Source organism: Penicillium digitatum, chromosome 4 (assembly GCF_016767815.1).
Source record: "Penicillium digitatum chromosome 4, complete sequence".
Lineage (NCBI taxonomy): Eukaryota > Fungi > Ascomycota > Eurotiomycetes > Eurotiales > Aspergillaceae > Penicillium > Penicillium digitatum.
Genome location: NC_089387.1, coordinates 1,771,878 through 1,787,388, shown reverse-complemented (window position 1 = coordinate 1,787,388; position 15,511 = coordinate 1,771,878). Strand labels below are relative to the sequence as shown.

The 15,511-nt window shown below is 49.5% G+C and overlaps 5 protein-coding genes across 5 annotated transcripts; 3 read left to right on the top strand and 2 right to left on the bottom strand.

The window, feature by feature from the left end:
• Positions 1–275: 275 nt before the first annotated feature.
• Positions 276–1,944, top strand: Pdw03_0597 (WD repeat protein; the record flags this gene model as incomplete). Its single annotated transcript, XM_014680368.1, has 3 exons — positions 276–810; positions 869–1,032; positions 1,087–1,944. The coding sequence occupies 3 exons, from the start codon at positions 276–278 to the stop codon at positions 1,942–1,944; spliced, it is 1,557 nt and encodes a 518-aa protein (XP_014535854.1).
• A 1,343-nt stretch (positions 1,945–3,287) lies between these two features.
• Positions 3,288–3,866, bottom strand: Pdw03_0596 (Transposable element tc3 transposase, putative; the record flags this gene model as incomplete). Its single annotated transcript, XM_014680367.1, has 1 exon — positions 3,288–3,866. The coding sequence occupies one exon, from the start codon at positions 3,864–3,866 to the stop codon at positions 3,288–3,290; it is 579 nt and encodes a 192-aa protein (XP_014535853.1).
• Positions 3,867–5,802: 1,936 nt separating this feature from the next.
• Positions 5,803–7,999, top strand: Pdw03_0595 (TRP-like family; the record flags this gene model as incomplete). Its single annotated transcript, XM_014680366.1, has 2 exons — positions 5,803–7,624; positions 7,698–7,999. 2 exons carry the CDS (start codon positions 5,803–5,805, stop codon positions 7,997–7,999), a joined length of 2,124 nt encoding a protein of 707 aa, XP_014535852.1.
• A 1,708-nt stretch (positions 8,000–9,707) lies between these two features.
• On the bottom strand, positions 9,708–12,774 carry Pdw03_0594 (Nucleotide-binding, alpha-beta plait; the record flags this gene model as incomplete). Its single annotated transcript, XM_014680365.2, has 6 exons — positions 9,708–9,841; positions 9,940–10,954; positions 11,018–11,181; positions 11,246–11,286; positions 12,400–12,672; positions 12,734–12,774. The coding sequence occupies 6 exons, from the start codon at positions 12,772–12,774 to the stop codon at positions 9,708–9,710; spliced, it is 1,668 nt and encodes a 555-aa protein (XP_014535851.2).
• Positions 12,775–13,205: 431 nt separating this feature from the next.
• On the top strand, positions 13,206–15,438 carry Pdw03_0593 (RabGAP/TBC; the record flags this gene model as incomplete). Its single annotated transcript, XM_014680362.2, has 8 exons — positions 13,206–13,229; positions 13,300–13,315; positions 13,389–13,398; positions 13,479–13,595; positions 13,668–14,140; positions 14,193–15,073; positions 15,125–15,217; positions 15,274–15,438. 8 exons carry the CDS (start codon positions 13,206–13,208, stop codon positions 15,436–15,438), a joined length of 1,779 nt encoding a protein of 592 aa, XP_014535848.2.
• Between the last annotated feature and the right edge of the window lie 73 nt (positions 15,439–15,511).

The following is a 15,511-nucleotide window of genomic DNA, read 5'->3' as shown; positions in this document are numbered from 1 at the left end:
AGGGAGTTTTCAATAAGATGCCAAACAAAGATATTATTCCACTTGACAGTCCACGAGTCCACCTGTCCCCTGAGTCCTCAGGGGACGGGCTTAGTATGACGCAGCTAGCAAAAGCTGCCCACAGACTTCACCGCTCGGCGAAGTACCACACCGCCTTGATATTGTGCTTCGCGACGCGTCTGATTAATTTTCATTTCGGGGTTCGGAATTGGCTATTGTCAACCTAATTTCGGCAATTGTTCATTTGGATGCTCTGACGCATCCCTTATAGTACAATGGATCACGTAAACCCCCAGCCTCGCCGCCGGGACCCTCGCGCCAAATCTCCCGCCGAGTCTTCCTCCGATGAACTCGCCGCCGGCTCCGACCACGACGAAGCCGAACGCCGCCGAGCCAGCTGGACTCTGCAAAAGGGGTTCACCCCACAGCGCCCAAAGAAGTCCGGCCGCCTCTACAGCGAATCTGAGAGCCCCGATGAGCTAGCTGTGGATGCCGACGAGTATTGGCGTTCCTCACGCACCCGCAACCACCACCGGAGCCCTTCTCCAATCAACCGCCCGGACATCATCCGTGATGACCATTCCCAGGGCGGGTCGGATGATCTCCCGGAACGCGACGTGACTGGCCCCGACGAGAACCAGGATCATGATGTCGATGACTGGTCTGACCGTTCTGCCACGCCCGTTGCTGCTCCGGCGCCCCCTAAGCCCGATCATCTAAACTACAAGGAGAAGTTCGTTATGCGCGGCCACCTACGTGGAGTGTCCGCTGTGCAATTCTCGCCCGATTGTACTATGATCGCTAGTGCTGGTAGGTTTTTCATGCTCATGGTCTACTGCGTGACTTGTCAACTGACTTTGCACAACAGGCGCGGACGCAGCTGTCCGAATCTGGGATACCGCGAGTGGTAGACTTATTCATGTGTTTGAGGGACATCTAGCTGGTATCTCCACACTGGCCTGGGCTCCTCACGGCGAATGGATTGCCACTGGTTCCGATGACAAAACAATTCGTCTCTGGGACGTGAAAACTGTACGAACCCCATCATTTCATGTCCTCGGACCTTTTACTAATGCTTTGATACAGCTCAAGGCCCACGGCAAGATCTTTGATGGCCATCACAACTACGTGTATCAAATTGCATTCGCACCGAAGGGTAACATTCTTGTCAGCGGTTCCTACGACGAGGCCGTGTTCATGTGGGATGTTCGCCGAGCCCATGTCATGCGCTCCCTTCCAGCGCACTCCGACCCTGTTGCCGGTATTGATGTTGTGCATGATGGAACTCTCATTGTGTCCTGTGCTCTGGATGGACTGATCCGCATCTGGGACACCCACAGCGGCCAGTGTCTCCGCACCCTGGTCATGGAAGATAACCCGCCTGCAACATGCGTCAAGTTCTCTCCCAACGGCAAATATGTCTTGGCCTGGACTCTGGATGGCTGCATTCGAATGTGGAGTTATGTTGAGAGCCGTGTGGTCAAGACATTCCAAGGCCATGTCAACGAAAAATACAGCTTGTCGGGATGTTTCGGTACCTATGGGCCCCGAGATGTGCTCTTCAACCCGCCCCTATGCTTCGCCGTCAGCGGCAGTGAGGATGGTTCCATTCTCTTCTGGGATCTTGTGAGCAAGCAAATCTTGCAGCGCCTCGATGGTCATTCATCTGCTGTGCTTTGTGTTCACACGGGTACACTTCGCGGCACGCGTATGGTTGTGAGCTGCGGACTGGATAGGACTGTTCGTTTATGGGAAGAGGTGGATGACATTGATATCGGATCTAACGATGATGATGCAACCAGCGACGGTGTCACCCCTACCCCCGAGTCTCACTCGCAACAGAGCACCTCTACACACGATGTAGACGGCGATGATGCCATGACTGATGTGTCCGCTGTGCCTTCCACTGCCGCCACCCCGGCGGAAGATGTATTGATGGCGTAAGCTCATCTTTGTCAATTATCTAATGATTCTTCTTTCTTTCGGCATAGGCGACTGCTTTTCGGGAAAAGGACAATACCCCGGCGTCTGGTGTTCTCATATGGACTATTTGTTTCCCTGCTGTTTTTTTTTCCCCGCTTGGGCTTTCATTCTTCTCGATGATACGAATTCATCTGATTGCTACGGGCATTGCATCCGAATCTGTGACCTTTTGAACGAATGTACTCATCCAGAGTCTGATAATTCAATACTCATTCTTAACATTGAGCAGCAGAGCTTACATCTAGAGTCTGGTTTCGAATTGAAGAAGTACATATTCGAGGTCCCCCTAGTCTTCTCGCGCCAACATTTATCTTCCCTTTTTAAGGGCTTGCGGGAACTCCTGTCTGATTTGGTGGGGAGTGGAAGGGTGAGCAAAGACTGCAAGTCAGACAAGACATGCGAACGGTATTTACGACCGTGTTGGCAGTAATACTTCAACTGACGAGAGAATCTCTATACTTGCATATCAGGCCTAGACGAACCCTATCAGAGTCTGTCGATCACTTGTCAGGTCCACCAGGTTCTGTTAGGTGGATATTTATAGAACAACCCCGTCGCCCTGGCCCTCATTGTCTTTTCCTACACCCGTAAGGTCTTCAGGAACTACCTAGGCAGGCATACCCAAGAGTGAATGTCGCGAAGCACCCTTCATTTGTAACCAGTTCCAGAGTGTCAATGGTCTGAGGAATTTCAATTTCAACGCGATCCTAGCTTTGTCACTAGGAAACGAAGGATCTAGCGTTATGTTCTATTCTTGGGACCACAGGGGGTCCTAAAATAACTCCGTGCACGTACCTAAAAAAATATTCACCCTAAAATAGCTATGATTTGCCCGGATCTCCAGCCTTACCCTTATGTTGTGTAAGATGTTCTATTTTCTATCTTAGGGTCATACACGGGGTTAAGCTAGTGCCTATGATTACCACACTCTAAATCGAACACTATTGGCATGATACTAACAAGCTACCTGAAAACCATGATCTGACAAAGTCCTGAACTCCAGAATTTCTGTGTCTACTAGACCGATGAGATAATAAGCGAACACACCGTATTGAGATTGTTGCTCTATATGCTACATGCAAACTGGGACCAAATATCTGCCACGTGACAGGACGGCCATATACTAGTTGGTCCAACCCAATCTTGCAGTAAATGCTTCTCTCCAATAACCGCGTGTGTAGATGTATCCTGTAGAAAATAGGGTTGTCATGATGTGCAGAAAGAAATTGGTTGGATAATAGAGCAGGTAGCCCCAATTGAACACGCAACGTCGGAAATCTTAGGGTATCTCTTTCCACAGATCGCTAATCGTTGACGATTTGACTAGCTCTAGTAGATATAGGATCTGACTCGGGGGGGATGAGACCAGGCCCAAAATCACCAGCCGAACCAGCGGGAGGTGTGTCGTCGGACTGACCGGATGGAGCCCGATCAACTTGTTTGTTAGCTCCTCTCCCAGCCAAAGAAGACCGACCAGGCGTCTGTGTCTTCCTCAGCCCATCATCATTCACGAATCGACGAAGGGACTCTTTGCCAACTTTATAATCAACCACCACACGCAGTGCGTCGTACGTAATATGAGGATTCGCCTGGAAAGCCTCGCGGATTCGGGCTCGATCTTCGTCTTTCAGCTTCGACGGTCGGCCAGAGCGGGCTTGGGAGTGGTTATTGACCCGATTGCTCTCTTGGAGAATGGTTGATTTAATGGTCGAGAGGGGAATATGTGGAAATTCATCATGGATCTGTCTGTATGTCCATTTGGCCGTGGTTCTGAGCACACAGAGCCGGGTGCGAAGGAAGGGATCGAGTTCAGCCCCACGTCGACGAGATTTCTTCTCGGGTTGATTTGGGATTTCAGACGTCTCGAGCCCCTCGGGCCCCATGGTAGCAAGCTTGTGCCTGCGGAGGGCCGTGAGGGGGGCGGGGTAGGCGTACGATGTGGTAGGCGGTATAGAGTATATTTTTTGCCGAGTGGGCCCTAGCAGGACGGTCGAAGGATAAATCTCTCGATTTTGAACTCATTCGGGGGTTCGCCTTCTCTCAATCACACGTTACGCGTGGTTGGTCAAAATGGAGCCTAGCATCATGGAAAATTCGATGGTTGACGACCGTTCTTGATGATTTCACCTGGCGATAACACAGTCAACCGGGACACAAGGCATTGAAATCCACATTGTCGCGTCACCTGGAGCATCACGGTTATGTCCTTCAATCTAATTTCCAGCCCGAATCCACATCAAGTCATTCAAGTCTTCTGTTCTGCATCGGTAAAGCTTGGGGACTCGGTACCAAGCCGTTACATGGCGTGCTAGATCCAACAGTTCAACAAGATATCTTTAGTTCCCATTTTATCTCCGATCTCCGATCTTTGCTCCATCCTTCACGGTTAACCATCTTGTCGGACGTCTTTTTTTTTCAATGTTGTCTTCATTGATCTAGTTCCGTGATGGGACTTTCCTACCGAGGTGAGCTGGGCATAGGCCCCTTATTTGGTAGTTGCTCCATCGAACATCATTTTTACGGGGATGTTCTGTTGGTAACAATGATCTGGAAACCATCTACCATGAAACCTTTCGAGAAGAACCTGGGCAAAGTTGTTTTTTCCCTTCACACCAGCGCTACTCTCTACTGGAGACTACGAAGTGTAGACTCGACGTGATGCATGGTGAAGTAAGAAGCACCCGTGGACGACGGTCAGATCGTATCCCGTATGGAGTACGGACCATAGTGATTGAGGTGGGCCATACCCTATAGGCAGACGCGACAAGAATTCTCCGTCGACATGGGTTTCGGGTGGCCCCCCAGCGCTGGGCCCTGTGTCTCACATTGATGATCGGACCACCTATACGGAGTATTCCGCAGGGTGCACCCACATCGGTCGGTTTCAACTTTTGTGCTTGACACATTCAAAGTTTCTGAGAGCTGTGTGCGTGCACAACTTGTCTCTAAAGCTCAGAACTTGGTTGCGTGCATCATCTCAGTTATAAGAACCGTCTCCAGAAGGCTATCAGGGGTCCACTCTAGAACTTGGCGATCGGTCCAACCGGTATACATTAGCTGTGATAGGCATATGTTTGCACAATCCCTAGGTTCGATTCTGCAGGTATGCGTGCCTTGCGCCTCTTTCTCCGTATGTGTGAATTTAATTTACACCGTTGAATCATAAATTCGAGAGACGGGAGGCAATAGGCCGTGTGGCGTTTAAAAAAGAAAAAAATTTTAAAATCCCCTTGGAGGAATGTATAGGGAGACCTGTTCACTCCTTGGGAATTAAATATTGTCCACTGGACCTCTATCCCCTCCTTTTCGGTAGGCTACCAGGCAATCAACGTCAGGTATAAATATCAAGTCTAATGGAAATAGTCAGTGGGAGGTCTAGACTGAAACGGGAGCCAATCAGTAAATTCAGGGGCCAAGTTTAGAATCACAATCTACTCCGTACATTCAAGACTTTCCCTCTTTTTCTGGGGAGGGGGGAAATCCATTCTTCTCTTCTACACTCGTTTAATTTTCTAGTTACAGTTCCTGGTTGTTCGAAAACCAGTGTCTCATCTCCTACTTTTTCTTTGCGGTCCTTTCGATTTGATCATTCTTCATTCTATAGGTTGATCCTGCCATTCCTTCTTCTTTTTTTGTGTGTCTCTTTTCTCTCCAGTGACTTATTCGCACTCTTTATATCACAATCCGATCATCGCGCCAGTCCATCCCGACATCCTTACATCCTTACTTCCTTACTTCCTTGATGAATACGCGCCTCGGTTCCAAATTGTTAGATTCAGATTGGGATACCGTTTCGAACATCAATTGCGCTTGGCCAACATGCAGAACTTCAAATGGGCGCTGCTTGGCCTGGCCATCGTGCCACAAACCCTGGCAGCCGACACCTTATCCACGAACGGATTTCACCTGTGCATGACCGATTCAGCAATCAACTTTCAAACGATGGATATTACCTACACTCGGTCTACTGGCGTAGTGGTCTTCGATGTGGCGGGTACCAATGCCATGGAACAGATGGTGTTGGCCTCTATCAGCATCACTGCCTATGGCCACGAAATCTACAGCAAAGAATTTGATCCCTGTGGTACTGACATCCATGTGAATCAACTGTGCCCCGTCCCCAAGGGCACTTTCAAGGTCAGCGGATCCGTGGAGGTTCCATCGAAATATGCCAGCCAGATCCCTGGCATCGCATTCAACGTTCCCGACTTGGATGGTCAGGCAAAGCTTGTCCTGAAATCCAGGAAAGACCAAGGTAATGTGACGTGCCTCGAGTCTCAACTGACCAACGGCCACTCCACCAGTGTCGGCGCGGTCAAATATGCAACGGCCGGCATTGCGGCCGGCGCTCTAGCACTGAGCGGTGTCTCGGCCATGAGCTCGGTGGGAGTTGTTGGTTCACCGACGTCCGGCCCTGGATTTGGCGATGTAATGGGCTGGTTCCATTCCATGGCCACCAATGGCATGCTCAGTGTCGCCTACCCCCAAGTCTATCGCAGCTTCTCATCGAATTTCATGTGGAGTACGTGTATGATCTCCTGGCCTGGCTTGCTGAAGTCCATCGACAAATTCCGAGGGGCCACAGGTGGCAACTTGACCGTGGAAAGCTATGAGCTCCTGAAGAAAGCCACAATGATGCGAAAGAGCTTCTCATCCACCAATACAACCAAACGGAGCTGGGAATACACCCTTCAATTCGGCGACCTGGTCGCTCGCTCGGCTGAGACTGACGATGCTAGCTCTTCGAGCAGCGAGAGCAGTGCATCTAGCAAGGTGAACGACTTGAAGCAAGTCGCTCAAGAACTGATGATTCCTTCTGCCGATGTTTTCATGAATGTCCTCTTGATCTTCGCGATCGTGATTGCGGCGGTTGTGGTCGGTATTCTTCTAATGAAGGTCGTTCTGGAACTATGGGCGCTGTATGGCAAAAAATTTCCTGAACAGCTGGCCGAATTCCGGAAGGATTACTGGGGCCTGATGGCGCGGACAATCACCAACATGATCCTCGTGCTGTACAGTATTTGGGTGCTATACTGTGTCTACCAACTACGAAAGGGTGACTCGTGGGGTGCAAAGTTGCTGGCCGCTTTGACCCTCACACTCTTCACGGGGCTTCTTGTTTTCTTTGCTATTCGCATTGCCTACAAGGCCCGCAAATACAAGAAGATTGAGGGAGATACCAGCCACCTGTACGAGGATAGGGAAACCTGGAAAAAGTACAGCATGTTCTACGATGGCTACAAGAAAGACTTCTGGTGGATCTTCATGCCCGTCATTGCGTACTCATTAGTCAAGAGCTGCATCATTGCCGGGGGCGAGGGACACGGTATGTTCCAAAGCGCCGGCCAGCTGGTCTGCGAAGTCCTTCTATTGGCACTCTTGGTGTGGAGTCGCCCATATGCCACCAAGGCCTCATTGGTAATCAACATCGCCGTCCAGGTTGTCCGGGTTCTGTCCATTGCTTGCGTCCTGATCTTTGTCGAAGAACTCGGAATTTCCCAGACAACAAAAACCGTTACCGGCATTGTCCTCATTGTCGTGCAGTCCACGCTCACTGCAGTCCTCGCTATTCTCATTGCTGTCAACACCATCATCAATTTCTCCCGCGAGAACCCGCATGCGAAACAGAGAAGAGAAGCTGGTAAGTCGCAGCTACCTTGAAATCTCAAGTCCCTCCCAAACATCTGCACCACCTAACGATTCTTTTCTGATAGAAAAAGCCACCCGCGACTTCGACGATCTGACTCCCTTGGACGCCCGAGACTCTCTCCTGATGGACCACCCACAGCGCAAGGAGTTCGCCGAGATGAACAACTTCAACTTCACCGGCCCTCACGAGTCTTACCAAGATGAGCCTAGACGAGCCAGGTCACCTAGCAACACCGAAAGCGCTGGCTTAGTCCACAACGACTACGGCGTAGCGCACGGGCGCAGCACAAGTGCTGACAGCCATGGCTTGCGTGGCTCCATCGAAGGTCGTCATCCCACGGCCCCGGGCTACGGAATGGCATACTAAAAAAACGAAGCAAGAAATCTTTAAAAACACCCAACGAAAGCGTCACAGGCTTGAAATGACGTTACAATTTCTCTTCTCCCTTCCCTGTTTTTCCCCTTGCTGCTCGACATTCAGCTCAGGCACGAGTGCGGTGGCTAGGGAGTTACCTATTATCTTTTTTTTTTTTGACGGTTTTTAGCGTGCTTGAAAATGGCGGCTGGGCATTTTTTGATCTTCCCGTCTTTAAATACATCTTTTTGTGTGATATCACTTCCATTCCTTTGTCATCTTGTCTCTATACATACCTCGTTCATTACCATGTTCACCATCTGTCATTTATTATACCGCTTCCAATTGATGAGAATTTCTTCCATGTTGATCTTTCTTATTCTCCCTGTGTGCTCATCGTATTGTACCCATAGTGAAATGAGTATGATACAGCCAAATTATCTCTCACGTTGGTCTCTATATTCTTTTTCGAAACACGGTCCCAACATCAGTCCAGGGTTGAGCTGGATTTTCCCGCCCCTCCCCCCGCCCCCCCCCCCCCCCCCTTTTCCATACTATAAAGTTTCTAAACAAGCGTTGATTTATTTTCAAATACCCTACAACTTTTGATCTTATTCCCTAGTTGAGACATAGGTTTGCAGATAGAAAGAATGTTATACATAGTGGCAGCTAGGTGGTTGGATAGACAGACCAAAGCACAGCGAGGTCTCTGAACAATCTCGTGAATGAAAATTACTTGGTCATTTTGTGCGAGACATATCAATGGATCGGACTTTAAGTGCTAGCCCTGTAGAGCCTAGTAAATCTTCCACGAGATCTGTGAACTGAATAATTCGAACGTCGCCAACGGGGCCGTCGTCAAAGTCACGTGGATTCTTTGGCCCTATCAAGACCATCAGCCATGCCAATTGAAGATCATTGCACCATCAAAATAACTGTTCTGAGCTCAGGAATGCTTAGCTGTATTGTAACAATCGGGGGGGCACAGTCAATCTTATGTTTTGAATTGAGAGAATGGATATTTTAGAAAGAAACATGTCCAATCGTAATTATCAATTCTAAGCAGCAATTTCAAATATATATATCACATCGTCACTATATGGTGTGTTTCTGGCCTGCCGCGGTGGTTCCCACGCACACGGCCCGTTCCTTATGGGCTGATGAGCCTTGTCGACCCCTGCAGCTTTTAGAATTTCCAAGTGAGAGCGTCCAACAACGAAAACCCTCTGCCCTACATTCTACGACCTACGACCTACCGCTTGCGGAACGATTTACAAGACACTATTCAAGGACTTTCGACTTTTGATTGTGAGGCTAATTTCACAAGAAGAAGTATTGTATCACCGAGCTCGAACGAAGACCGAAGACTTGCTTTCACCGATCGCCGAACGATTTCCCTCCCGCTTAGCATGAACAAATTCAACCTAAGCATTCCAAGGTTGATTCTCGAACCTCGAGAGTCGCGAACAAAAGCACAAAAGCACAGGACCAGATAACCTTGAAGGGAAGTTGAGGGAGAGGGGAATCGCCAATACAACCAGCTCGCGAGGTTGACACACCCGCTTTGGCTGGCGGCCACGCAATTATCAATCCATGAGGCCCAAAATCGCTGGCCTATGGCAAAAAAAAAAGGAACTTAGAAAACACATGAAAGAAACGAAGTCGTATCTGAAACGAGAAGAGACTGGATGCGTCACTTGAAGGAGCCACAACGAGCAGATTAGCGTTGGTAGGGGTGGTAGGTTCGGTGTCCACCTCGGCCGCCACCACGGTAGTTTGCACCAGGCTTGCCGGCGTTGCGGGGTCCAGTGGGAGCATTGGCAGGTGCAGTGCTTTGAGGCTGGGGCGCGGTTCCTGTTCAAGGGATGTGTTAGTTATTGGGAGCTAGTAAAAGAAGAACGGCGTTGAGATGAAAGAGGCACAATATGCAAAGACTCGTAAGAATCACATACCACTACCCGAGCTTCCAATGCGTCTCATACCTGCTGGTCCGGTCGGGACATGAGGTTGAGGAACTTCATCGTACATGCCCTCCCACGAAGTTGGGCCACCCTGCTGCTGGTAAGGCGAGAAACCGCGAGGGTCCATGGAGCGGTTGATCTGTTGCTGTTCGTACTTTTGCTGCTCAAAGGCAATTTGCTCGGTCGCATTGTATCCAGGTCCAGTCTGTCCTCTGGCTGCGTTCGGGGGTGCATTGTTGTAGTTTGCGGCCATAGCGGCGGCGTTGGGGGCAGGGCTGGTGGAATCGCTGCCTGGACCCCCGGGGGCATTGGCTTGGTTGGGCTGCATCATGGAGGGGTTCATCATGTTGGGCATGGCCTGCTGGGAGCCAGGGCTCTGGGGGCCGGGGCTCATAGCCCCTTGTTGCTGGGCACCCATTTGCTGTTGCTGTTGACGCATCTGCATCTGCTGCATCTGCTGCATCTGCGCGATCATAGCAGGATTCATGTTCATAGCGCCACCCATGTTCATGCCAGGCATTCCTCCCTGTCCGGCGGCCATCTGATGTTGCATGATGGTAAAGTACTGTTGCATGCGTTGCCAGTATTGGGCCAGCATCTGAGGAGTCATCGAACTACCCTGTCCCTGCTGAGGCGCTTGCTGCTGACCTCCATCGTTCTGGTTTTGGTCACGGTATCCTCCATTGCGGTGTCCCCCGCGTTGATCGTTGTTCTCACGCAGGTTGCCACGGGGCTGCGCCTTCTTGACCTCAATCGGCTTGCCCAGAATCTCAAGAGGACGGGAAAGAGCCTTCTCAACAGCCGCATCGCCGTCGAAAGTGACGAAGCCAAATCCACGGGGACGTCCGGTGTCCTTGTCCATCATAAGAGTGGCATCCACAACGCGGCCAAACTGCATAAAGAATTGCTTAAAGTCTTGCTCGGTAGCCTCCTGGCTAACACCACCAACGAAAATCTTCGAAGTCTTCTCCTGTTCATCGCGGGGAATAGCACGCTTGGGATCGATCTTCGATACTAGTCAGCAACAGTTCACTTGTACGAATTGTCCCAGTTGCGAGGTAGTTCTTACAATCTTTCCATCCAGATAATGCTCCTTTACCATCACAGTATTCACAGTCTTAGCGTCACGGAAAGTCAAAAACCCAAAGCCGCGAGAGCGTCCAGTGGCGCTATCCCGCATGACGGTGCATTCCTGAACCTCGCCGAATTGAGAAAAATAGTCACGGAGGGACTCTATATGAAGAGAAGGATTTATTAGCCACATGGTGCGTTTTCCACGGAGAAAGAGGATTTTTACCGTCTGTAGTTTCCCAGTTCAGACCACCGATAAACATCTTTCTAGTAGGTGGATTGTCATTGGTCAGCGAAGCTTCAGCAAAAAGTTGATGAACCGAATATTTAGGGAACAGATATTCAATGAACGGCAAGATGATGAAGAAAATGCATGTCGTAAAAACGATAGTGGGGAATGGTAGAGGAAGTAAATCCATGTGCAAAGGTGGGTGGCGAGGTATTGCTATTCATGGGCTATTCGAGTGCGTGAAAAGCTTCGCTATTCAGAGCACAACTGCCCTAAAATAAGGAACACACATGCTAGGTCGGTACATAATCTTCGACCTCGCAGTCACTGTCAATGTATACTTGTATGGTCTTGAGCAAGTTTGATGTTCAGGTCCGGGATTTAACGTCAATCCACTGGTTTACATGGACCTCGATGCAGAATTCTTGTCCTCCTCTTCCTGAATTGCTCAAGCCGGAGACAGGCGAGATGAGAAGCGTGTAGGTGCAAGTATTTCAGTCGTAAAAAGTGAATTGTCACTGTCTGTCTGTCTGACCCGCGAAGACATTTGCCTTGTCTATCACAGAGTCCCCAAGCTAGATAGCTACTTCTTGCTCTGCCCTATCAAGGTATATCGACAGGAAACTATATAGTATCGGCTGTACTATATATGAATCGTTTGTGACAAAGGTCCGTGGGTGGCGTGTGAATGATTTGCGCAAGCAATTGACTTGACCAAGGACTCCCGGCGATGTGTCTTTTAAGCTTCTGCTTGATTCCGTGGGCCGAATGTCGAAATATCCCGAAATTCGATTTGTGGACAAAATTTGGTAGACGTTGATGGGCGTGTGATGACAGTTCTTTGAACAGACACGTTGAATGGTCGCCGAGTCCGCATTTTGTTTTTCCTCCTCTCCAAGGTTGAAACGCATGCGCCGTCAATCAACCGGCAAGTCTTCTTCTCAAATCGCCCACAGTCCACAGCCCAGAGAAATCTTAATCCATAGCTAGGAGACTCCTTCCTGCACCCAGAACTGTAGTCGAACCCATGAATAGCAACTGGCGCCACCTAGGCTTGTTCCGGAGAGGGAAACCCCGAAACCAGACAGATACATGCAATTGGGGAAGATTTGGAACATAACATGTGAAAGAAACACAATTAGTGAACTTACCCATCTTCTTTGATTCCTGTTCCGTGAGACTCGGTCTCGACAGGAGAGGGCGCCTGGGCATTAGCAGGGGCGCCATAAGCGTTTCCGGAGCCGTTATGATAACCCGGGTCAGATTCCGAAGGTTGAGTAGGGCGCGATTCATAGGTGCCAACAGGGGCAGGTGCAAAATCCTGCCCAGCAGATTCTCCAGCAGCAGGGATGGTCGCGAGATCAGTAGACTTTGGCGCCTCAACCGCTACAGTAGTGCGATTTGTGGAATCGTCAGCGTCGTACCTAAAACAAATAAGTTTTATTAGAACCTCGTTTCAATTTCAATGTGAAGTAGAAAACATACAGATCAGCAAAGAGATCATCTCCATCCTCTGGGTCAGCCATGATGAAAAACTGAGTGGTCAATGAAGCGATAGGAGAAGTAGTCACAGAAACACGTTTTAACCTTGTAAATCGGAGTAGAGCAGAACTAAAGTAACGAGAAAAAGTAGAAAAAGTGAAAACACGCGAAGAAGAAGTTGAGAAGTCTAGGACCGCGGAATTCCTCAAGCGGAGCGCTTACATAATGCGCAGTCTTCACGCTGGACTCGGGATGAAAGATAGACATTTGGTATCTGTTTCATGGTCAGAATCTACAAAATTGCTTTCATCTGCCTTTCATTTCGAGTCTACTCCTCTCTGATATGCTCTATTGATCTTAATTTCAGTTCCTACATGGCCTGGCTGCAGGATAACGGTATTCATTCTATTACAGTGCCACCCCGCACGTGTATTAGACTCCCGCATGAGCACACCACTCTCGGAATCCCCATACGATGGCGAACAAAAAAGGGAAACAGGTGTGTTCATCATTCTGATCCTAATCTTTTCTTGCATCCTTCGGTGACATGGAGCTAACTGCATCACTAGGAAATGGTCCAGGTTGGTTCGTATCTTTTGCCTCCCCTTGCATTTTAATCGCAGCTATAGCTTACATGGTCTTTCTTCCCATTTCACAGACAAGTCTGAGTGAGTCAAAGCTTTGAATGCGCTTTTCTACAGCTACCAAAGCAGTTGTAATGTCTGTTGAGTGCTAATGTTCTTTGAAGACGTGCCGATTCGCCCTTTTGGGCTGGCCGAAATGCGTCCCTAAACCCGGGATCGTCGAAGTTCCATGGCTCGAATACTGTTGTTGGCGCATCATACTCACATGCTGATATTGTACAGTACGTTAGAATGCATTCTACAGATCCTGCAATTGATCGGAAACAACGACTGACAAGTGTCTTCCTTGGCAGACCTACCTCCTCCCACCCAACCCCGAGAACACCACCGAAGCCATCGGCTACAAATTTTGCATCAAACTTGGTTCGCCGACCAGGAAACTTGGTCGCCTCACCTCCCCGGCAACCGTACCCCGGCATAATGACTGACGGGGTCGACGAGTGGAGCCGTGACCCTACAGATGAAGATGAAGATGAAGATGATTATGATGATGAGATTGTGTACGATGATGACGAAGACGAATTCGGACTCCCTAGTCTTGCTAGTATGAGGAGGAAAAATTCCGCGCCTTTGAAGGCCCAGAACATTGATTTCAGTGGTGGGGCAGCAGGCAACCCCTCAACACTTGGGTTTGGATTAGCAGCCGCCAACAGGCAACGCGCAAATAGCTCGGATATTGCAGAGGAGCGTGGTGCCCCGCTGTATCCAACTGCTCGTAAGGGAGATGGGAAGATCCTCAGACCTCAATACAAGGACATCTTACAAGGTATGTATGACTTGATGACTGGAAAGAAGCAGGGCTATGCTAACATGTATAGATCCTGCTAATGCTTTGAATCTCATCAATCACTCCCCACCTCCTATAGATGCTTCACCTAAAGAGAGGGATATCCATTCGAGTCACATTACGCGAATTAACAAGTTCAAGCGCATATTGCAAGCAAGCACAGTATCTCCCACTGAGCTGCGGGATCTCGCTTGGTCCGGTGTCCCGGAAGAAGTGCGGCCAATGACCTGGCAACTTCTCCTTGGCTACCTTCCTACAAACAGCGAGCGACGCATTTCCACCCTGGAACGGAAGCGCAAGGAATACCTTGACGGAGTCCGGCAGGCCTTTGATCGGGGTAGCGGGGCAAGCTCTGCAAACCCCCCTTCGACCAAAGGCCGCGGTAGAGGTCTTGATGAGGCGGTTTGGCACCAGATTAGCATCGACGTTCCACGCACCAGCCCTCACATCCCATTGTACGGCTATGAAGCCACCCAGCGCTCCTTGGAACGCATCCTTTATCTCTGGGCCATTCGACACCCAGCAAGTGGTTACGTCCAAGGTATCAATGATCTAGTCACACCATTCTGGCAGGTCTTCCTGGGCGTTTACATAACCGATCTGAACGTTGAAGATGGCATGGACCCAGGCCAATTGCCTCGGAGTGTGCTAGATGCGGTAGAAGCAGACACCTTTTGGTGTTTGACAAAGCTGCTGGATGGTATCCAGGACAACTACATTTATGCCCAGCCTGGCATTCACCGACAGGTCAGGGCACTACGAGATCTGACAGTGCGCATCGATGCAGCGCTTGCGAAGCACCTAGAGCAAGAAGGTGTGGAATTTATGCAATTTAGTTTCCGATGGATGAACTGCTTGCTCATGCGGGAAATGAGCATCAAAAACACGATACGCATGTGGGACACGTACATGGTACCTATTCCCCCACAGGACTGCTTTACATGGTATTGACTGTCATTCCAGGCCGAGGAGCAGGGCTTCTCTCGATTCCACCTATATGTTTGTGCTGCATTCTTGGTTAAGTGGACAGATCAATTGGTCAAGATGGATTTCCAGGTACGATTTTGCAATCGAACATTGCCACCATTAAACAGGTACTAACGTTCTTCCAGGAGGTTATGATGTTCCTCCAAGCATTGCCAACGAAGGGTTGGACCGAGAAAGACATTGAGCTCTTACTCAGTGAAGCATTTATCTGGCAGAGCCTGTTTCAAGACTCGCGTGCTCACCTCCGGCCTGCTGGTGATGAACCTCCTGAAAATGGTATCTTTTATTGATGATAATCATAATTCATGATCCGAATTCCCAACTTCTGTTTTTTCGGATGCCTTCTCCCGGGGCAGACATGGT